We start from the raw sequence: 23,288 nt of genomic DNA, 5'->3' as shown, positions 1-23,288 counted from the left end.
TCTTTCTTTACAGATCTTAGTATTTTATCATGTTCAACATAAGTCCATTGAAAAAGATCTGAGGAACAATACCATGAAAAATTTAAAAATATTTTTGATTAAATAATCCCTTCTCATCTCCCCATCTGCGTTTCCTGGTGAGGGATGTGTTGTCATTAAATGTTATGAGATAATATTTTGTTGTGACAAATTTTTGATGGCTAAGGGTTTGTGAATTTTACAATGAGCACTGAATTATGTTAATACACCAAAAACACAATGTTACTTAAAAAAGAGAACATTAGTAATAAGTTAAATTTAATATTATGAGCAAATAAAATTTCTACTTGTTTTTCAATCACTTTTTTCAACTTGAGTTGACATCATTCAGGGACAGAGCAGATACCATTACACTGTTTTTCCACTGAGTTTGAGACAAAATAATAAAATCTCACATTATCATTGCATTAATTAACATAAATTGCAGATGGCAGGTAGCGCAAAATATGTGACATGATAATAAATTATTCATTTGTTTTTTAAAACTATTTACAGGTAAACAGGATGCTAGAAATAAGCCAGACTAACATGTCTATGTTTGGTAGTTTGGAGCAGAGTGGATTCAACTGTGAAAAGCCAAGGTGAACACCGAGAGAACTGCAAAACCTTAAATCAGACAGTAAGCTGGCCTGGGCTTGAACCTGGGCTACTTAAACTATGAGGCAGTAACACTAAACACTTCACCGTCATGCAACATTTAGTTACTTACATAACATTATAGAAATAACACTTGGAAACAGTATTGGATTTAATATTTATAACAAAAAGAAAAAATCTTGAATTTTTTTATAACATACAGTAAATACAGGTGTACCAGAATAGACTAATTTACAAAATGTATTTACATGAACATACATTGCTTTATATATTATTCACATTTGTATGAAAGTCTTTGTACATGTCTCTAATACAAATCATGTTGTAGAAAAAATGCAGCCAAATTTGATATTTGGCACATAAAAAGTCTCATTTTTGAAACAAGAAGAGTTCTGATGTTAAATCTCTGATAACACGGATGCACCTGGGAACTCAGCTTAGCTGCCAGGTATTTTTTTTACAGAAAGGACAGCTGAATGGCATACAATTAATGGCTACAATTCATCTCATAATCTTCTTGGTGAATTGTCTTAGGTTTATTATACTACTGATTATGTGCAATTATAGAGTGGTGGGCAGGGCATTTTGTTCATAGTTATTTCTTATAGAGCAGGTGTTCAGAGCAGGTGGCAAGCATTCATGAAGGTCACAGGATTCGTTTTGCCTCGTCAGTGACAAATACTGCATGGAAGCCAGGCCTCCTTGCTCGTTCCCAGTAGGTGCCTGATTTGACTCTTCTTCAAGGGTGCCATCATTTTAAGGCAGCAAGTACTTCATTTTGTTTTGCTCACAATTGTATAGCACACAGGTAGAAACAAGTTCCCGAGTGTGTTACATAGTAGAGTCTTTGTTTCCTTTCTATTCTTCTTCGTCTTTCTTTTCATACACTATTTGAAGACTCCGCTTATTTTGATCAAATGCTGCAGGAGAGACAGTCTCCTCTGGGATATCTGAGATAAAGGCAAAGTTGTCGACACCTTTCTTGTGTTTCTTCAGGACGTTTTGAAACAGCTGCAGCACCTGCATGACAAGAAGGTAAATTAAGTGTACAGAGAAAGAAACATGTTAAATTCAACAAATAATGTAAAAGTGATGCTACAATAGCCTGCACATTTTACGAAAAGCTATACATTCTGAGATCCTATTGTTTAAATGGTCTGTACTTTAGGCCTGTGGAGTACAAGACATGTCTGAACCCTGGATTCTCCTACTTTTTTTTTATATACTTTATTTCACACAGCACCATTCACCCTTAACAGAGTAAAAGGAGAAGAGAGATAATCTTGCTGTAGGGAATCAGAAGCAAACCATGATACAACAGACCCCCGTGAAGTCGCGATTCAGAGTTTACGGCCTCAGTCGTTCTTGGATTTTTCCTTAGAACCTAACTAATAATTGTTAGCGGAAACTGCAAATATCCTCCGCAATTTTTTTATGGCAGTACTGTACTGTAGAGAGAACACAAAGCAACACGGGTTGGGATGGTGAAAGTAGCCAATCCGAGAGCATTATTCATTTCTCCTTGCTGCTGATTGGCTGCTGCCCTGTGACGCATCTCCGGCAGATGCAGCCCAGCATTCCCGCATCATAACAGTTTACCGCATGCAGCTATCTTGAGTGTTTCACTGAGTGTTCTAGTGTTTTTTTGTTTTGTTCTTTTTAAAGCCCTAAGATGCCGCCAAAACGCCCTACACCTTCTAAGGCTTCTGGCAATGAACCTAAGCATGGGATCCCTATATGGTTCAGTCTCTCAAAGTTAATAATGACATTGATGCTGCCATTCAGACATATAAAACCCTCTTCACCACCATGAAGAAACAACGACTGCAGCTTCTCATCACAATGTTCCTGAAACCTATCAAGAAAAGCCAGCATGAAACCCCACCAGTAGAAGACCTGTCAGAAGATACAACTCCTCCTAAAGCGCCTGAAGTAGAGGCGAGGAGCTGTAATTAATCATCATCATCATCTTCTTCTTCTTCAATCAATATCATTCATTATTGGTGAGAACCTGTACATTTTATTGTATTTTTATTAAATTAAATTATTACGTATTTACCCTATTTATACCAAAGAAAACAACAGCACATACTAAAGAAAACACACTTGCATGAATTACAGTACATGTAGGGGTAACGTCGGTATTTTATATTTTAGCACTGCGGGAGACATAGAAGTACAGTACTGTACAGTATACAGGTTTACCTTTACATTCTTTTTTTAGGTAATGTATTAAGCTGAGTTTGAAATTAAATTAAAGTGTTTTGGGGGCATATTTAGGGTTTAAACTATAAAAATAAGTATTTATAGGCATTTATTTTTGACCACATCCAAAATTCGCGGTTTTTCACAATTTGCAGGTGCTCCAGGAACGTAATCCCCGTGAATTTCGAGGGATGTCTGTATACAAACTGTAAGCTATTAAGTGAGGGCCATTTTAGCCTGTATCATCACTCACAGAGTTCTCTAATTTCCTTGCTTTCAATTCTTCTTAATTTTAGCTCTGCATCACTCCAGCAGGTTATTCTATAAGGCATGTGTTTCTATTACTGAGACTATTAAAGGGGTCCAACAATGGCTTACGGCATGGCATGTCTGCAATACGAATGTCCTTACTAGGTCTGTGCCTAATGATGAGAATGAACCTGTGAAGCTGATAAGTCCTCTTCTCTGAGCCTTGGTGACATTGCTGAAAAGAGTTAATGCACATTGGACTTGTTGATCCTCTTGCTCTCTTTTTGCCAGACTGATGTAATGGTGTTTGGCAGAGTGCAGTAAATATAATAAATGATCAGCATGTCACTACTGCTGAATAGTGCTTTAAATGGCTATACAGTCATACCTCAACTTTTTTTGCTACAGTATATTTATATATTTTACACATTTAAGTATCTTAGCTTATACTGGGAAATTTAGATTTTGAAATGTAGCCATCCAGAGATAAACAAAAAACAATACAGAGTTGAATGTCAGCCTCACAATTGTTTCTGTTACCAAGAACTTGCCAAAATATTCTGTTACAGAGTGAAACAGAATAAAAATAGACCATCTGCGGTAACCGTAGCATGAATAACATGAGAGAGACACTTGCACAACCTTCTGCTTGATGGCTGTCTATCTTTCACAATGGTTAGGATCTAGACAGCTGTCCTGTTGGAATTCTTGGAGCCAACCAGGCCATCTACATCCCCTTGGAGTCAAGCCACATGGACACTGGTGAAAAGGTAAGACCTCACTCACGGAAAATGATTCTGTTGTGCCAGTGACTCTTGTGCTAATGACATGCTGCCTTCCTGAACAAGTACGCACTGAAACTTGAGCTAAGTGTGATATTTTTTATAAATATTTGAGTGTTTTGCTCTTTGTTGCCTGTTTTGAGGTATGTGTTTTTAAACTAATGAAAGAATCTTCTTCTTTTGGCTGCTCCCGTTAGGGGTTGCCACAATGGATAATCTTTTTCCATATCTTTCTGTCCTCTGCATCTTGTTATAGACCAAGAAAAACACAAGACAAATGTTTTAAAATGTACACATAAACACTACACCTGGTTAATTTAATCTCCCAATGCCAAAAATGTTCCCAAATAAGAGGTTGAGTTCCCATGTCACATGCCACTCTCCCTCACTGATGTGATACAATCACTTAGGCTACAAAAGTATGTTCTGCATTTGACATCATTTTGATAAAAGTATTACCACTGAGCCGAGTTGTGACAGCATCTTTATTGCATCAGAACATGAAAAATGACAGAAAAAAATTTATTTTAGCCTTCAGGAGTCCTGGGAATTATTAGAATATTCATTTTATGGATGAATATTTATTGCAAGCTGAACAAAACAAAAATAGGGCACAAAAAAGCATTGTCCAGAAGTGCAGATCTAATAGAGACTTGCACTAAAAGGCATATATACCTCCTGCAAAATGTCCAATCAATGTAAGGGTTAGTTGTTTTATGGGATTTTTAAAAAATAATCCTCATAGATGAATCTATAAAATTTCACTTTGATTTAAAAGAAGTCCCAATGCCTCATTCGAAATTAAGGTTGCAGCTCAATAAAAAGAAAAAAAGTTCAAAGAGGGTGGATTCTTCATATACAGCTGATTTATGTGGAGAGCTGTTATTAATATTTCTCAGTGTGAAAACTATTGGCACCTCAATTCAGTACTCTGACACAATTTCAAAGTCAGACAGCATATCCGATTTAATGATTACAGTTGTTAAATTACAATATCTTCTTCATCTTCTTTTACCTCTTCATCTTTTCTCACTTCTATGTGAGGTCAATGAGCTTGATCTACTTTCTGCATACAGTTTGGTCCTGCTCCTCCTGCCCTTTTCCTTCAGACTTTCTTTTACTTTATCCATCCACCTCTGATTTGGCCTCCCTTGCTTTCTCTTCTCCTGTACTTCAAGCCTATTTCTCTTTAGCCCACATATTCATGATCTCCGCTCATCATATGTCCAAACCACTTCAATCTACTTTCTGGTATGTTCTTAGATATCTCTCCCCTTTTTGTTGTACGTCTGGTTGTCTCATTTCTTATTCCGTCCTTTTTTGTAACTCAACACATCGACCTCAACATTTTCATTTCTTCTACATCTACTGTAACTTCTTCTCCTGCACTCCCTTTACTGCCCATGTCTCAGCTCCATACATCATTGCTGGTCTTACCACTGTCTTAAAAAGCTTACCTTTAACTTTCGCCTTAATTCTTCAATCACACCATACTGCTGATACCTTCTTTCAATTGTTCCATCCACACTGCACTCTATGGGTTATCTGTACATCTAGTTTTCCATCTCAGGCGGCAACTGATCCTAGATATCCAGCTCTTCCTGCAGGCTAACTGCTTAATCTTGATCACCATTAACCCTCATATATTCTGTCTTCTTCCTATTTATCTTCAACTGTCTATCTTCTATCTTCTATGCTTCCAACTTCCTCTCCAAAAATGAAATGAAATTACAGTGTATGACAATGAACCTAAGCATGGGATCCCTATATGGTTCAGTCTCTCAAAGTTAATAATGACATTGATGCTGCCATTCAGACATATAAAACCCTCTTCACCACCATGAAGAAACAACGACTGCAGCTTCTCATCACAATGTTCCTGAAACCTATCAAGAAAAGCCAGCATGAAACCCCACCAGTAGAAGACCTGTCAGAAGATACAACTCCTCCTAAAGCGCCTGAAGTAGAGGCGAGGAGCTGTAATTAATCATCATCATCATCTTCTTCTTCTTCAATCAATATCATTCATTATTGGTGAGAACCTGTACATTTTATTGTATTTTTATTAACTTCTATGTGAGGTCAATGAGCTTGATCTACTTTCTGCATACAGTTTGGTCCTGCTCCTCCTGCCCTTTTCCTTCAGACTTTCTTTTACTTTATCCATCCACCTCTGATTTGGCCTCCCTTGCTTTCTCTTCTCCTGTACTTCAAGCCTATTTCTCTTTAGCCCACATATTCATGATCTCCGCTCATCATATGTCCAAACCACTTCAATCTACTTTCTGGTATGTTCTTAGATATCTCTCCCCTTTTTGTTGTACGTCTGGTTGTCTCATTTCTTATTCCGTCCTTTTTTGTAACTCAACACATCGACCTCAACATTTTCATTTCTTCTACATCTACTGTAACTTCTTCTCCTGCACTCCCTTTACTGCCCATGTCTCAGCTCCATACATCATTGCTGGTCTTACCACTGTCTTAAAAAGCTTACCTTTAACTTTCGCCTTAATTCTTCAATCACACCATACTGCTGATACCTTCTTTCAATTGTTCCATCCACACTGCACTCTATGGGTTATCTGTACATCTAGTTTTCCATCTCAGGCGGCAACTGATCCTAGATATCCAGCTCTTCCTGCAGGCTAACTGCTTAATCTTGATCACCATTAACCCTCATATATTCTGTCTTCTTCCTATTTATCTTCAACTGTCTATCTTCTATCTTCTATGCTTCCAACTTCCTCTCCAAAAATGAAATGAAATTACAGTGTATGGCAATCTCTCAAAGTGGCTGGTTATGGGATTCTTCTCATGGTTCCAAAACTGATTTCGCACTGTTACTGTTCTGTGATGTCATCTCATTTTGGCAGGCAAAGAATGTGGAGCACAATGGAATCAGACGTAATCTCTTGCCTTTTTTTGTTTTAGTGTTTCGTAAAGCTACTAACATTAGACATTTGTGCTGACTGCAAAATCTGCATAGTCCAGTGCATTCTTTTCCTCCTTTCTTATTGGTCATTCAAATTCCTCAGTTTGTGGGAATTGTACAGTATGTCTTTCTAGCTAAGTGCTTTCAAACACAAGAACCCCCCCTGCAGCTAGCAACTCCATACGAAAAAATCAAACTAGATCGATTTCGTCATAAGGAGTTGCAGAGAGTTGTAAGGTACAATGACTGAATTAATGGGGGTGTCACACTACACAACTGCTTGCATAGGATACATGCTGCAAGTGTCTATAACTCGCTGATTTTCTAAACATTAAATAAAAGAATGCTATGACTCAAAATTGTACAAAATATTGTGTAGTATGGTTCCAGCCTTTAAGTAAAATAAACTAGAATCATCATAGGGGTTGAGGGATAAAATAAATAATTTTTAAATGGTCTGTCTATGAAGAACTGTCCCATTCTGTTGACACCATATCTTACTTTGACACTCCAAACCCAACTGTATGGGTAACTTAGCATTTTCTACAAAACACTGAATGATATATTATTGGCAGATCACTTATTTTAAGTGTAATTACCTGTGATTTAGGGTAGATTCCAACCCGGAAGAAGCCTATGTTGCCAGTATGTATTTTGGTACAGTCAACAACAGTAGAGGCGATGTTTTCTGGTGAAGGGCCATCACACAAAACCCCATCCACCTGTGAAAGGAAAATACATTATACAAACAGAAGTAACAAGGTCTAATAATTTTTGAATATCTGTTTTTGCAACATTGCATTTTAAAGGTTAAGCTGCTGAGATGGTCTGTTTGCCATCACTTCAGGCCTGATTTACTATTTACTTAGAACCAAAGCCAATGAAATTAATATGTGGCCTTGTTTTCAGAGAATGGATGTTAAACCAATGTTGTGCAACATGGTTGGGCTCCCCAGTTATTACATCAATCTTGATAGGGACTCATATTCACCCTACTTTTACTTCTCAGATATATATACTCTTTTCTTTCGAAATTTTTTTCAGATACTTGCCTGCATACTCACACCTTCACAAAACATTGAAGAGTGGTTAAATGGGAGAAAAGACATTATGAAAAATAAATCTCACTCCCTACAATGCTTCACAATGGTTCTTTCCCAGCAGACATCCAGAGTTGTATCCTTCTCTTTCTTTCTCTCTAACATTCACTTGTATCAACCTGTGACAACGTTTTTACCTACAGTATTATCCTCTGTCATCCATCTCCATGTTTCCATACTGAGACAATAGATAATCATTCCTAATCCATCAGAGAGTAATAAGTCTGTACAAAAATTAGTAGAAAACACACTGCCTACTCATACATTCTTACTGCACAAGACCCCCAAATTCCCTCTACATTTTTTTGAAATACCGAAGAACTTGTAATTAACAAATGTTACAGCCAGAAATGGGAAAAATACACAGATGCGTCCCTAGTGACTGGTATTATGCTGAGCCTCAGTCCTGGCTCCTTCTTTCTCCTGTACAGCAGTTCTTTGTACAGACTGAAACATGTGTGGGCTGCCAAAATGGTTTCTTCTTTTAGGACTTTAGGACTGGTAGGAAATATTTCAGGTACTTCCATCAAGACATGACAAGCACTCAGCATAACACTCTAGACTCCCTTCTAACCAGGCTTAGAACCAGTTCAGACTGTTAAGCATATCCAAAAGGATAATGACCAGGTACAATTAACTCCTGAAATGAGAAAACACAAAATGCAGTGGTGCCTTTCTAGATGCTCCCACAATATCAGGTCATTCACTGATGGTTTATATTATAAGAGACCTTTTTAACCTTTTTTCAAAGTCTTTGTCTTCCCCAGATTTGTAAGTCCTTTGCTAAGGTTTGAGCCAAACCACATAGTTGGCCAAAATCAAAATATCTGCTTGTAAACAGTGGTCTTCAAAAATGTGTTCTTTAGAAATGCTACTGTATTTGAAGAAAACATTATTTCAAAATATTACTCCTAATGAAACAATGTTTATATTGCTTTCTCCATCTGTATAATATTTTATAACTGCTGCAATTAAAGGGTTTCAGCCATTTTTACTCCTTCAAGTCTTAATTTTAAAATCCGTTGGTTTTCTGATCCCGCTCATTCCATTACAAGATCATGAGGAGTTTAACTTGAACTGTACAGCCCTGAATCCCACAAGACTGAATCCAACCCAAGATGGGACGTCATTTTAAGGTGGAATACACCTGTATTGTATCCACACTTCTATTAATAACAAAGTAGATTGGCCTGCCTAGATCTCATGTCTGTGGGCTGAAGTTTGGGGATCGGGAGAAGCTCCACACAGACACAGGAAGAATGTGAAGACTCTACACTGACTGCCGCCTGGCCAAGATTTTGACACAGTAAACCTAAATGTTTGAAGCAGCCCTACTAGCCAGTGCTCCGCTATGGTATTCGGAAAGGAAAAAGAGTGTCAATCTACTTTCTAAATGCAGGGGTAGATCTTCTTCTAGGGGTCCAGTCTCTATTTTTAACAGTCTCTTTGGAAAGCATTACATTTTGCTAATTTAAAAGCCCATCTTGCATAATACTTACCTTATCTCCAAGCCTAGCATAGACCTGGTTGTGATGTGTGGTGTCTGCTTCACCTGTTGGATTTGCCGACATCACAGCAATGGGGCCCACCTATGAGTGAAAATAAAACAAAAAAAACACTTACATAAAACTAAACTAAGCTTCCAGAATGCTTACGATTCAAATTTATATCTTAAGAAGGCAGGAGCTAATAACTATATATTGTCACGCATATGCCTCTGTGGCTCATCTGAAGCAGGTACTACCACCCAGGGTCGAGAGGGGGTCTAATCATTTTTCTCCGATGATGCCACCTGTTAGGTTTTCAAAAGCTTAAGAATAAAAAAACTATGTTTAAGATATGTGATTCATTTTCTCCCTTTGTGGATTACTAGCTACAATATATGCAAACTGTATCACAGATCTTTGCACCATCTACTGTAGTGAAAAACCTTTATGAAATATTTTAGTAATTTAAGCTTTTCAGTTATATTACCTTTTGTCTAGAATGATCTCTTTTTAGTTTGCACTCCCTTCAAGGTTAACCCTGGTTTGGAATGAAGTATCATGTATTTCTCTGTGTAACTCTATACACAGTGATCTAATGTCCCATATATGGAGCTATTTACTGTATATTAGACTAGCCATCCCCACGTATTAGTGAAACAGGACATTGAGGAGGGCCCCGCCCAGCTTTCTACACCTGATGTCACTCTTCCCCCTCCCCTTGGTCCACAGCCTCTGTCTCGGATTAGCACAAATATATCGCTACCACAAGCGAACTATGATTCTTAGCGCAATGAGAAAAGTTGCAAAATCAACTGTAATGTTCAAGCAAATTATAGAAAAAAAAAAGATCTAAATCCGTTAAGTAGTTCTCTCATTCACTAACTATGTGTAGTTAAGGTTATGCCCCGAGGCAGATGTGTGAGTGAGGAGGGCCCCGCCCCCTCCCCGCAGCTCAATGAGTCTCTCTCGGATTCACGCTAATACATCGGTACTGCAAGCGAACTATGATACTTAGCGCGATGAGAAAGTCGCAAAATCAACTGAATGTTCAAACAAATTATAGAAAAAAACCCAATCTAAATCCGTTAAGTAGTTCTCTCGTGAACAACGGACAGATATACAAACGGGTCTGAAAAACTAAAAGAAATTTTATTGCTTGGACCACAAACTTTTTCTTAGCAAGCACCTATAGACCTACATTTCAAATTTCAAGTCCCAAGTCCTCATTGTTCGGGATATTTCGTGATGAGTGAGTCAGTGGTTTTTGGCTTTTATATATATATAGAGATTAACATATTATCAGCTGTATGCTAAATATTTTCTTGAATATTCATAGACTAGAAAATCTTTATCTAACAAAGGATTGTTAGCATAACTCTGATCACTGAATAAGTGTGAACAGTACCCTAAAGCTGCCTTGTGAAATAAATTTATTGTACTTATATATTGATGTTTTTTGAAGGACTTTTTATAGAACTAGAACCGGGATCAAGATTTTTCCCTGTAACTACATATTCATTTTTATTTTATTGTGTAATCTGAACTGACAAGGAATTTTTTTTCTCTCTTTAAATAAACATGCCCGGAGAATGAAGTGTGGTTTAGCAGGAGAACTTTAAAACACACCCTTCCAGGTTCCAGTCATCGAAACAGTTTCTGCTCGCAAAGTAATATTTGTACCTTTAGTCATAATGTATATGTGTACGAAGAAACAAAAGTAAAAAAAGTGCAGAATAGTTATAGCAACGTTTTAGTTAATAAGAGAGTGCAAAATGCCTACCAAATCCATAAGGTGTGTTGCGACGGTGCAGTTTGGGTTGCGAATGGCAATGCTCTGGGGAGTTCCAATGTATTTTGCTGCATGCTTCAAGCCAAAACAGTCAAGCCACTCACCTAGACTCAAAAAAAGAATAAAATAATGTTCAAATAATCTAGGGAACATTTCACCTGTAAATACATATCAATCTTATCAGAGTCTACTCCATTCACAAACTAAAACGACATTTCTTGGCATAAAGATTTTTTTTCCTCACAATTGTAAATGACTGTTGGAGGATTATTTATCTGTGATCTGTCCATTCATCTCCTTAACCCACTTATCCATGGCAGGGTCATGGAATAGCTGGAGTCTATCTCAGCAATCCTAGGACACAAGGCAGGAATAATTCCTGGACAGGGTGCAACACCAGTTCACCTATGTCTTTGTAAAGGAAGAAAGGAGGAGCTCCCAGTGGAAACCCATGTGCACAAAGGGAGAACATGCAAACTGCATATGGGGAATACCTTGGACATGAGCTCTGTTTCCTTACAGCAGTGCTATGCCACCCTTTATCTATGCTATTTTGCTCTATGCCATCATCTCCCCCCAAAAATAAGTAATTGAGAAGACTGTTTAGAAGTCTGTAAGATTCACATATTGTATACTTGGTTTTAGGGCAATCTAAGGTAATAACTTAAAACAAAACATAAACTTGAGAAGCTTTCTGGAGGCATGATGGCCAATATTGGAAGCTCTAAAGGGGTTCTGAATTTGAAGTAAATCTCCTAATTTCATTGTTTAAAATGTGTATATGGTTGTTTCCAGCAACTAAATTTTGAGATTCTTAAAAGTTAGTTTCCCTTTTAATATGACGGATTAAAACTTATGGTATATGGAAAAAAATTGTTGTTTTTAATGTAGAACATTCTGTGGCAATTCAATTTTGAATATGAAAATTTACTGAATGAAGTATATTTGCTGTATGTCTTTACTTAAAACAAATAGTTTGAAATAGGAGAGACCTCACTGACATTTTTCTGAAACCAACAAGCATCTCCCTTTGTTGCTGATCTGAGCACACATTATCACACATTTTCAACATTCAGTGTCTCTTTTGATGCATGTATGCGTGTCCTGTCACTGGTTTTGAATGGACACAAAGGTCTTGCCTGAAATGACATTCTTGCGTAGATGGAATTTTCCTGCATCTGACGAAATATACTGATAGTCAGGGTATATCCTGCTGTATGATTAAATCATTGATTCATAATATTGATAACACATTGCTGGAAATCACTGCTTAAACAGTCATTGTTCTGGTATTCTGTTGATGCTGATAACACACATTGTACACAGACAAGACTAGAACGTTATTTAGATGGAAGTTGCCAGCAGCTATCAATGCCTTAAAGAACTTACTAAATGTGAAAGTGGCTTCCAAGAAATTCAGACCTAATGAGGTTTTTTTTTTTTTAATCCTGAGCAAATTTAATGTTTAAAATATTCCATCTGCCTATTTTTGAAACAAATGTATTATGCTGGATTTACTGCACATGATACTTGTTGTAGTACACAGTGGGCATTGCCCATTATGCTTGGCTTTGGTGGCACAGCTGGCCTGTTAAGGCACTAGATTTAACAGACATCCAGCTGCACAAAACCTCCATTTACATTCCAAACTAAATGACTGAACTTTGGGTTGTACCAGGATCTGCCTGGACATCATCTGATAACAAAGATGTAAATCACCTGGGATTCTCTCAATGAGTGTGAACTTTCCAAAATGACTGAAAACCTCTCAGACTTGTTCTTTGAAAGTAAAAGCGGATAGAGCCATTCTCTGTTTTGGGGAGCTGAGAACTGACAATCTCTTTCTTTTTGTGGATCAGAAATTGACAATGTCTCTGTCAAGCCATTCTGTGGGCCAAGGAGCTGAAAAGGCTGAGCCATCACTTCAAGAAGGAAACTTCAGAATCTCAAATCGTTTTCCATATGATGTTGTAGTTAACACAGCAAAGGGCCTAACAGCAGAAAGCAAGCTGAGAAAGTAGCATCACAGAACATCAACACGGGGCAGCAACAATTCAACAATGCCACAACAACATCAGACATCATCTTTAAAGACTTGGTATTGTAAAACTCTGTGCCAAGATAAATTAGAACTATAAATAGCAAGTAAACAGCCAGCCTCTGTGTTTTATGTTTAGCTATCTAGTCTGTCTGTGTCATGTCTTATATGTCAATATAATTGTACTGTTATCATATTTCTATAATCCCTGTGCTTATCAACAAAGTATATTATTCTGTTTTCTAACATGAGTGGACTTCAGTTACCTTGAAATACTGTAAGTCTAAAAGCCAGAGACCTGCTCCAACAACAGAGAAAGGTAAGGTAAATAAAGTCACAGCCTTGCCGAATAATTTATTTATTTAATTACCGTCATTGTTGAAGGAAAGACTGATAGTTAATTAACCAAGTTAAACTGTATCTTTCCATTTCCAACATACTGTATATTGTTGTCCCATTGGGTGGCACAATAAATCACACTCATTCTTACATTTATTGGTGATTATTAATGATCAGTTCCCATATTTTTAATAAGTCAGGTAAGTCCTCACCTCGAGGGATGACCATACTAATAGAGGAGGGCCACGCTGCTTCCATGAAGTCCCACAAGATTGGGTTTATCAGGTGCCTGGCAGGTTCTAACTGCTTGATGCTAGATATCCAGAGTGACATGGGCCTGTCTTCTGCATGTACCTTTGCGCTGCAAGATGAAATAATATAAAAAGGAAATTTTAATTTAAATGCTGTGAAAGTCCTTTAGAAGCTGTCTAATAACATGTTATTATTCTATCTACTTACAGAGGTGCTAATAATATAGAAGGATTTTTGAACATTACGCAGCAGGGTAATCAGTGTTTTCCCAAGTAATGAATTTGACAGAAGCAATTATATTTTCATTGCAGCTCTATTATCTCCCCAGGTGCCTTCAAAGTTATGAAGTCATAAATGTTCCAGTGACTTACCTATAAGCCTTTTCAACTGCATCCGGTTGGTTACAAGCAGCAACTAGGACATACACCGTATCTGAAGGCATTCCACAAGTGCCACCATTTTTCATGATTTCTGAATAAAAAATAAGACAGCAGAAATTTCTAATTAAATTTTATTCTTAGCATTTTGAAAAATATATTCATTGTAATAAGTTCTGGATTTTTTATAAAAGCAAAATGATACTGGTTGTAAATATTGAGGTAGCATTGGAAAAAAACTACTAATTTGGATATGCTGGTACTCTGAAATATATATCCATTGTAATAATCATTTTTTATAAGAATAAAATAAGAAAACAAAAAATAAGTAATCAAATTAAATAGTGTAAGATATTAAAGAGGGTGGTCTGGTAGTACACTGGTTGCTGTTATTAGCCGACAGATGAAGGAAAATGTCTTCACATCCCCATCCTAAACACTGTCTGTAAATAGTTTGATGGCTCATTCTGGACTAGGTGGCATTTGCACAGGATAGTTCAGAGTCCTCCACGTCCTAAAGACATTTATATGTGTAAGTGCATGAGTGTTGCCTGTGATGGACAAGCATCCCATACTGGATGACTGTCTGCTTTATGTCTGAGGTTAATGGGAAAATCTCTGATTGATAATCTCTGTGGGATTATTCTCTGTGGTACAGCAATGGAAAAGGTAAATTCAGAAAGCGAATAACCAATAAATACAAAGATTTTGTACTACCAATGAAGGTCACGGAGGCCAAATTATACATAAGTATCTAAACAGACATAAGGCACATTATCATTAATAATACTTGGTTACAGCTATTGCAAACTTTAGTGTCATATAGGCACTGTGGCCTAGTGGCTAACATGTTCAGGTCAGTCCCCACTAGTAGTTTGCTGTATAAAGATAAAAGGGCTGAGAAACTTAGCTTCTCAATATACCAAATTCAGTAATATTATGACTCCTATAACTCTAATTCTTATTAATTTCTTTTTTTAATGAGTGCCAATTGTCGGTAATTGTTAAACATGGTGTTATTCATAGTAATATGGGTAGCCCTGTTGTAGAAGCCATTGGGACATATGAGAACATTTCACAGGACAACATGTAACTTAAGTTGGAAACACTGTTTCTTCATGATGCTATTAAACTAATTCAAAAGTGGCTTCATGAACATAAGGATAAACTTTAGTGCCTTTCATGGCCTCTCCAGTCATCAGCTTTGAACATCATCTATGGAAAGTTCTAGAGCAGAGAGTGCAAAATAGCTTTCTACACATTCATCCCTTAAAGAGCTGGAAGCTCTTAGCCCACTACACACACTTTGTAAATTGTATGGAAGCATTTTAAGGAGGATTGAAATTGTTGTAAAGGCAACTGTTGTTGTAAAACCTACTTTTTATTTCTTACTAATATATTGTTTGGGTATTTCTTTTATGATTTGCATCCCTTGTAGGTTGACACAGCAAATTAGCCATAATGAATGATGTGTGGCCTCATAATAAGTGCAGCTTGAATAACATTTAATTGCAAAACATCATTCATTATTATCCGCTACAACAAATCATTTACTTTATAACAGGGACATAAACCATCAGTACTATTCTTTTTCCAAATGTGCAAAAATCAATACAAAATACTCTACTGGTTAAACCTAAGCTGCAAGTTTACCAATGTCTGAAACAAGCAAGCACAGTAAAAAAGCAAATTCATGTGAGGTGTGATGACTATTGATGCATTATTTTTGTCACTGTAGCCCAACCTATTGTGTTATTTGATTTGTTATTTCGATGTTACATAACTTTGCATTATAACACATCAGTTATTTAACATATCATTCAAATTTCAATTATGTTACTACCTGCTATAGCTCGGACTGATGTGGCTTTCCGGGCAGGCACATGAAGGCACTTGTTGCTTCCTCCTCCATAGCCACTCAGCTTGATGAAAGGTTCTCCAAGAGGCAAATGGGGATTTTCAAAACTACTGTTAAAAAGGTTGGCCACAAAACAATAAAAGCTGACCAATCCAAAGATGACTGTAATACCAATGTCATATCCAAAAGGTAAGGCACTGATAGCATCAAGCAAGAAGCTGATCAAGATAAGTTCAAAACTCAAAGAATATGTGAACCATGCCTTGCTAAGGAACAGTGTACCAGTGATCACAAAGCAGTTAAACAGCATAAAGCAAATAATACCCACTGCCACATTGAACCCTCTAGTACCACCATAAAGTCCGCCATACCTAGTCAGTCCCCATACTACCCACATGATGCCGTACAAAATAAATGCAGTGCTCTCCAAAGTTTTCCCACGTGCAAATGCAACCGAGCCAGATAGAAGCTGAAGAACTCCACCAGCCATCACCACCCAAGGAAGAACCATGACACCCAAAGGCCCATCAGGTCCCAAAGAGGCAATCATTGCAAAAGCAGCCAGTACACTACAGCCATGACCAAGCACTTCAGCATCTGCATACTTTGAGTATCCTAAGTAGGGGGCATGGAAGTCTTTGTTGTGTTGTCTTAGAGTGAGAGTATTTGTTCTGGCAAGCAGTTCTTTTATTACTGCATCTCCAGTTGGAATCCTCCAAGGTGAAGCCATATTTTGCAAGTAGATGAACAGCATAAAGGCAGAAGCAATAAAAATTGCTGCTTGAACCCCTTGTGCCCCTGCCTGGAAAAATCCATTACTTTGGGCTGCAATGGAAATGCAGTACGAAACATAGAACAATAAGTAGAAACCTTCCAGCAGGCATTTCTGTGTGCAGAAAAGTGCCAGTGTAAAGAAGAGGATTGAGAAGACAATAGGAAAGGCAACAGGGAAATTAGGCACTTGGTACCAGGTGGTCAGGAGGAGGGCATAACCTTCAGCAAATTTCAAAACTGAAGCAAAACCATAAAAAGTAGCAGACAGGGTGTCAAACGCACGATATGACAGGACACAGACCCCTAGCTGATACAATCCTGCCACCCACAGCCATGGGACTTGACCTTTGAAAAGAGTGGAGACGACTCCAAGCAAGCGACAGGCAAAGACACTTGCAGAAAGTAAGTTCATCACCAAGCCAATTATCACCATATCATTTTTTTCCTGTGCCTGTGCAGCAGTAAGTTTATTTTTCTTGGTTAGACCAGTACCAGGTAGAGTAATCTTTGCTTTAGTGATATAATTGAGCAATCGACCAAACCCAAAGTATGCCCCAATGAGGCACACAAGTAAGTAGTTGGCAGCTGTTGCAACCTGGCTAATACCCAGAACATATAAGCCTACGATCTCATGTGCACATGCCAGGCACACTGCAAAGGAAATGACGGAAAGAACCACTTCTCTTTGAAGAATCCCTACCACTCCAATAACCAGTAAAGCAAAAGTGAAAGAAGCCAAACCAGGAACCATAGCATTCCGATACATAGCTTCACCAACCAAGAACCCCTCCCCTGCAAGGACACTGATTACTCCTGAACCACACCACAGAGCTGAGATGGTGAGACACAGTGACACAAAGAGTGGTGAGTGGCTCAAGCTTCGACGTAGACCTAAGAGATAAAAAGAAAAATGACAGCAATATTTAGACCCCATTTTTGTGTAATACTTCAAGTTCAACTTTATTTCAAACATCATATCAGTAAATAGATGTAACAATTGTTATTATGTCATTAATTACACTAAATTTACAATGAATAAATTCATTACTGTGAAGCCATAATTTTAGCAGGAAAATAATTACCCCTTACAATTTGTATGCAAGACTTTAACCACACAACCCCATTATAATTTTGATTCATTACCACTGTAGGCCAGGAGAGAAGCAATAAGTAGTAGTATAATTCCCATAGCTGTTTTCGGAATAAAGGGTTCTGCGGCAGGTTGACTGTAGCCATTTACTAGTAATAGCAGAGACCCTAAAAAGGAAAAAAATAAAAAAGCCTTTGAGGTTATTGATATTTCAAATCTACAACCACAATCCACTTGGTCCCTAACCAATATTCCCTGAAGAGTCATGTATAAAATAAGCTGAAACAGATAAGTGGAGAAACATCATTGTTGCCACACCTGACAACATTGTCATCATTATCAGAAGTCAAATTAATGATGAAAGAAGAAAGAATCAACACTGAGTACGATATCCCTTCCCCAGCACTAACCTTAACCGTAATTCAGTAGTGGTACCCTTACAGCAGGCCAAATGTAAGGAAATTTCTGAAGAACATCATGCAAGGTACACCTTGGAATGGGTGTGTTGAGAAAGATGGACTTGGCTAGGTGAGTCACAAGTGAATGTTGCAGGAGTAATGTGAGTGATGTCATGGTTGAGACAGACTGCAGTTATACTCTATTGAATAATTGTGGTTTCAAATCAGTCCTTTTGCTCAGTACCTCAGTACCTTTTGGATTATCATTTGGCATGCCCTATAGTTTCTTATTATGGTTCAAATGGGCTTCTTGAATGGTGCTTCATTCACCTTCTTGCTTCTACTTGACCAATATCCTCTGTCACTAATTTCTTCCTTGGTCTAAAGTGAAGAGTCTTTATGTCTATTCTGCAACTTTAATCACTTCTTTGATATTTACACCAGCCCACTGGCTAGACTACCACATGACATTATGTCTGATAATACAACATACTTCTCGATTTCAGAATTTCACACCTAATACACATATGCAAGACTGATGCCTTAGTTAATATCATTCTGTTTTGCAATGTTACAGTTTAAACAAGGTTGACCAAATGATGGACAGCAGCCTTTTGCAGGAGCTGAAATGTCAAACTGTTGTGGAGAATGCAGAGGCCTTGTTTAGAGGTGTGAGAAACTACAGGAAAGTGAAATGTGACATCACGGTAAGCCGAGTATCAATGTACGTTTACTCACTCCTCGGGAGGCTACATCACTTGTCTGCGTATCATGCAGATAATTTAAAATTACATTCAACATAAAAGAATCAAAGTAATTGGAAAACAATAAGTAGGAAAGTTGCATCTAACTTGGAATGTAGCTTACGAGACTGAATAAATTCTTTAAATTAAAACGATCAAGTTAGCTAGGTGCAAATTGTAAAATGATTAATGAAATATGATTTTTTAAATGTGCAGCAATCTAAAGATTGATTTTACTTTCTCTCAGCTTCTGAAATGCCACATCCCTAACATTTCTATTTTATTTAACTTTATTTTGTGTTGTATCAGGATACATGTGCACTATTATGGTTTCACTTGAAAACATCCACACTAGCTTGTTTTTGAAGGTATTTCCGCCTACAATAAAATGACTAAAAATGCATATGATACGCTATAGTGGGCATGGGTGCATCGAGGGTAATGCCACCGGCCATGGGATCTATTGCAAAAGTGTAGCGACCAGTAAAAAATTTGCTTTTTGTGCATTGATACTGCACATAATGCATTTTACAAGCATACTGGTAAACAAAACAACAAGCGCCATGGAATACAACTACTCTATTTCTGCCATGTTGACATATGATTTTCTTAAGTGTAGAGTGACCAATCAGGAAATGACGCATGCATTGTAATGAGCAAAATCCAATCAGGGAAGGGCACACAAAATAAGTACAAAGAAATCAGAGTGTGATTAGTGTCTGTGTTTTCAATAGACTGTGCTTTCACCCATCCACATTGCAATGCCAGTTCAGTGTTTTCAGAAGTATATGCATCTGGAGAGAGTTTTTAAAAGTCCTCATTTTCAGGGATTTAAAATGCCAGGGTAGTATGGACAAAAGGTGAAAATGGGGAATAATGTTTGCATTTTTAAACAAAAATGCAGTAGTGTGGATGGGGCCTCTGTGTTGACACGTAGACTAAATGTCTGTGCAACGGCAAAAAAATCATTAACAATGTATGACTTGAGAATAAGACGAAAATAAACACAGGTGATACGCAGAGTAATATACTGATGAATGAAAAATAACTGCAACACTCTCTGAAACTTCTCGATTAGGGAACACACCGGTCTTCTTGTCTTTTCTATTATTTTAATTACACAAATCAGTTTACATGCACATGCTCACCACCGTGCATTAAAAGTCATGTGCCTACTAAACAAGGAAACATATCTTGCAATTGAGAGCATTTTTCAGTTATATGTTAATACTCTTTTCTGGTATTTCTGACCAATAATCTTTGTTTATGCCATTTTTTTTTCTTTTGCATGCTGTGTGCGGAGACTTGTTACAATTTCTTGGTTAATCTCTCATAAGGTTCACTGGGAAACTTACAAAGTTCTTTCTCATGACACTTCAGTTTATGCTAGAAATGTAGCCACTCTTTTCAGTAGCTCTCCATGCTGCTTAACCTCTGAATCCTGATCATCACTAAACCGCATATATTCCATCCATCCATCCATTTTCCAACCCGCTGAATCCGAACACAGGGTCACGGGGGTCTGCTGGAGCCAATCCCAGCCAACACAGGGTACAAGGAAGGGAACCAATCCTGGGCAGGGTGCCAACCCACCGCAGGACACACACAAACACACCCACACACCAAGCACACACTAGGGCCAATTTAGAATCGCCAATCCACCTAACCTGCATGTCTTTGGACTGTGGGAGGAAACCGGAGCACCCAGAGGAAACCCACGCAGACATGGGGAGAACATGCAAACTCCACGCAGGGAGGACCTGGGAAGCGAACCCGGGTCCCCAGGTCTCCCAACTGCGAGGCAGCAGAGCTACCCACTGCGCCACCGTGCCGCCCCATATATTCCATCTTCTTCCTATTTATCTTCAATCTTCTACCATCCAAAATCCATTTTCATACAGAATTATAAGAAATTTGTTTGACATTGAGATGCATTGTATAATTTCTATTGCTATCAGAGAGGTTCATTCATCATAGTTTCACTCCGTTTTTTCAGGTAGTGCTTTTAATTATGTATCATTTGTTTTAACTCTTGTTGTGTCTTTCTTGCAGCAATATACTGCAACCAAAGTAGTGAAGCTTTTCTACTTTCTTTTTTGTATGTTTCAGTAGGATCTAACTGACCTGTTTTTCTTTTTTTGCAGATGCTTGCTGACTCAGCCCTTGTTATAGCTGCATTCATTTATTCTGAGAATACACTTAACACTTCAGTTGTGACCAAATACAAAGAAAATGGTCCTGGTGTTTAAAAATGAACACTTTATGCTAACATTTATACAGCCATTTATCATGCTGCCTTTATCATGCCTGTCTGTGAACGTAGATCTTCTGTTAACATAATAAAAAACATTGTACAGTATGTGAGTTTAACAAGAAAAATATAATGTTTGTGAAAATATAATGAAATATGCTCTGCTGGGCCCTTGAGCAAGGCCCTTAACCTGTAATAGCTCCAGGGGCGCTGTACAATGGCTGACCCTGCGCTCTGACCCCAAGGGGTATGCGAAAACTACCAAATTCCTAATACAAGAAATTGTATAAGGCAAAATAAAGAACAACAAAAAAAAAAAATATCATGCATGTTCTTGGGTAAGATGAATGTATGTTGAGTATAATTCTGGAGTATGCAAAGTATGGAAGTCTCTTTTTAGTCTGGAAAAATATGAATTTTCAAATAGTGATTATAAGATATAACAAATAAGTAAAATGTAATGCAAATGTTAATATTTGTATACCATTGACAATTAGTATTAAACTCATTAGAAGAAATAACATTTCAACATATTCAGTAAAAGTATGGCATAATCTAATATTATGTAAATGATCATTATGCTAGTGGACATGACAAGTAACACGCATATAACTGCTAAAAACATCTTTAGACCTGCTGTCAGTATCAATTTAGCTAATATGTGTGTACTGTAATTCCTGGCCGGTGCGGTGGGCGCGCAGCCTCACACATCCTGGGTTCAAACCTGGCGCCTGGTGGCTGTCTGTGTAGAGTCTGCCAGGACTTACTTCCTGTTTTTCTTGACATATCCGAAAGGCAAGCCAGAGAAGTTAACTGGCGACTGTAAATTGCCCGTGTGAGAGTAAGTGGACCCTGCAATGGACTAGCGCCCAGTCCAGGGTCTTTCTTGTCTTGAACGCAGCACTACAGTGACGAAGAGCTTGTTTAAGTGTTTTGTGTCATGATATGTTAATCATTTTGAATTCCATGTCAGGATCGCAGGAGCCTGGAGTCGATACTGACAGCAATATTTACTCTTTCTCTCGATCAGTAGGTCATCAATAATACTTAATACAAAGGACAGCTGAATAACTGCAGCCTCAATGCGTCTTCCAATAACAACGTTAAGATTTACTGCACCTTTAGTGCAATTAGATTTTAAATGAATCGCGTAATGAATGACGCAGTGCGGATTTTTAATATATTTTTTGCTAAAACATACACCAATTTGTTGCACATAATTATCTAGTTATCAAGCTCAGTTAAAGCGGATGTTTAAAGTTTGTTTTTTAAGCCCCTTTTCGGTTAAACAGCCAGCTTGCTTTTAAACGTCAAGCTGCAGTGCGAAAGTATGAGCTGTCCAACTCCAAACACAGCCTCACTGCTCCGAAAGGTGAAATATGTTTGTGATTTCAAATGATAAAATAACAAATGTTTCATAAGACATTTCAAATGATAAAGTAACAAATGTTTCATAAGACAATCATGAAAAAAAACTATCATCTTTAAAAGAAAACATTGCAGGTTCTCAAGTAAAAGAAACAGAGAAAACAGCGATCCGTTGTACTAAAGTGATAAATTAGAAATACTGCATTTTTTGGTGTTCATATGCGCTTTTCCTCCCTTAAAAAAAAACGATTGTAAGCGTACAGTCGCCCTCTGCCTACCTCCAGCTATACCAAGAATGCCGACAGAGAAGTGAAGAGACTCAATGACCACTTGTGGCTCTGACATCTTGCCAAGTCCTGCGTGCACCTCCGCCTGTGCGCGACTTCAGTGCGCTGATCCTTAAGTAAGACAGGCCGGCAACTTCCCTCTGATACGTCATGCACAAGACATCCTGGAAATATAAAAAAAGGAACATGTGCAATTCCAAGCAATAAATGGATCATTTTTCATTTGTTAACAAGGAAGACATAAATACATATTAGATTCAAACTTAGATGCTAGTGTGTACTTAAGTGGGTGAGACTGTGTTCACCCTGCGATGTGCTCTGCTCAGGGATTGT

General features: G+C 37.8%; 1 protein-coding gene across 1 annotated transcript; it reads right to left on the bottom strand.

The window, feature by feature from the left end:
* Positions 1-319: 319 nt before the first annotated feature.
* Positions 320-23,079, bottom strand: si:ch211-153b23.4 (uncharacterized protein LOC335392 homolog). The gene is made up of 9 exons (XM_028816018.2): positions 22,947-23,079; positions 17,962-18,075; positions 16,030-17,709; positions 14,181-14,280; positions 13,770-13,918; positions 11,172-11,284; positions 9,404-9,493; positions 7,404-7,526; positions 320-1,656 (listed from the first exon to the last, which is right to left on the bottom strand). Exons 1-9 carry the CDS (start codon positions 23,011-23,013, stop codon positions 1,495-1,497), a joined length of 2,598 nt encoding a protein of 865 aa, XP_028671851.1. The 5' UTR covers positions 23,014-23,079; the 3' UTR covers positions 320-1,494.
* Between the last annotated feature and the right edge of the window lie 209 nt (positions 23,080-23,288).

Source organism: Erpetoichthys calabaricus, chromosome 12 (assembly GCF_900747795.2).
Source record: "Erpetoichthys calabaricus chromosome 12, fErpCal1.3, whole genome shotgun sequence".
In the NCBI taxonomy this organism is placed as follows: Eukaryota; Metazoa; Chordata; class Cladistia; order Polypteriformes; family Polypteridae; genus Erpetoichthys; species Erpetoichthys calabaricus.
The sequence above is the reverse complement of the archived record's forward strand: the minus strand, read 5'-3'. Positions and strand labels throughout refer to the sequence as shown.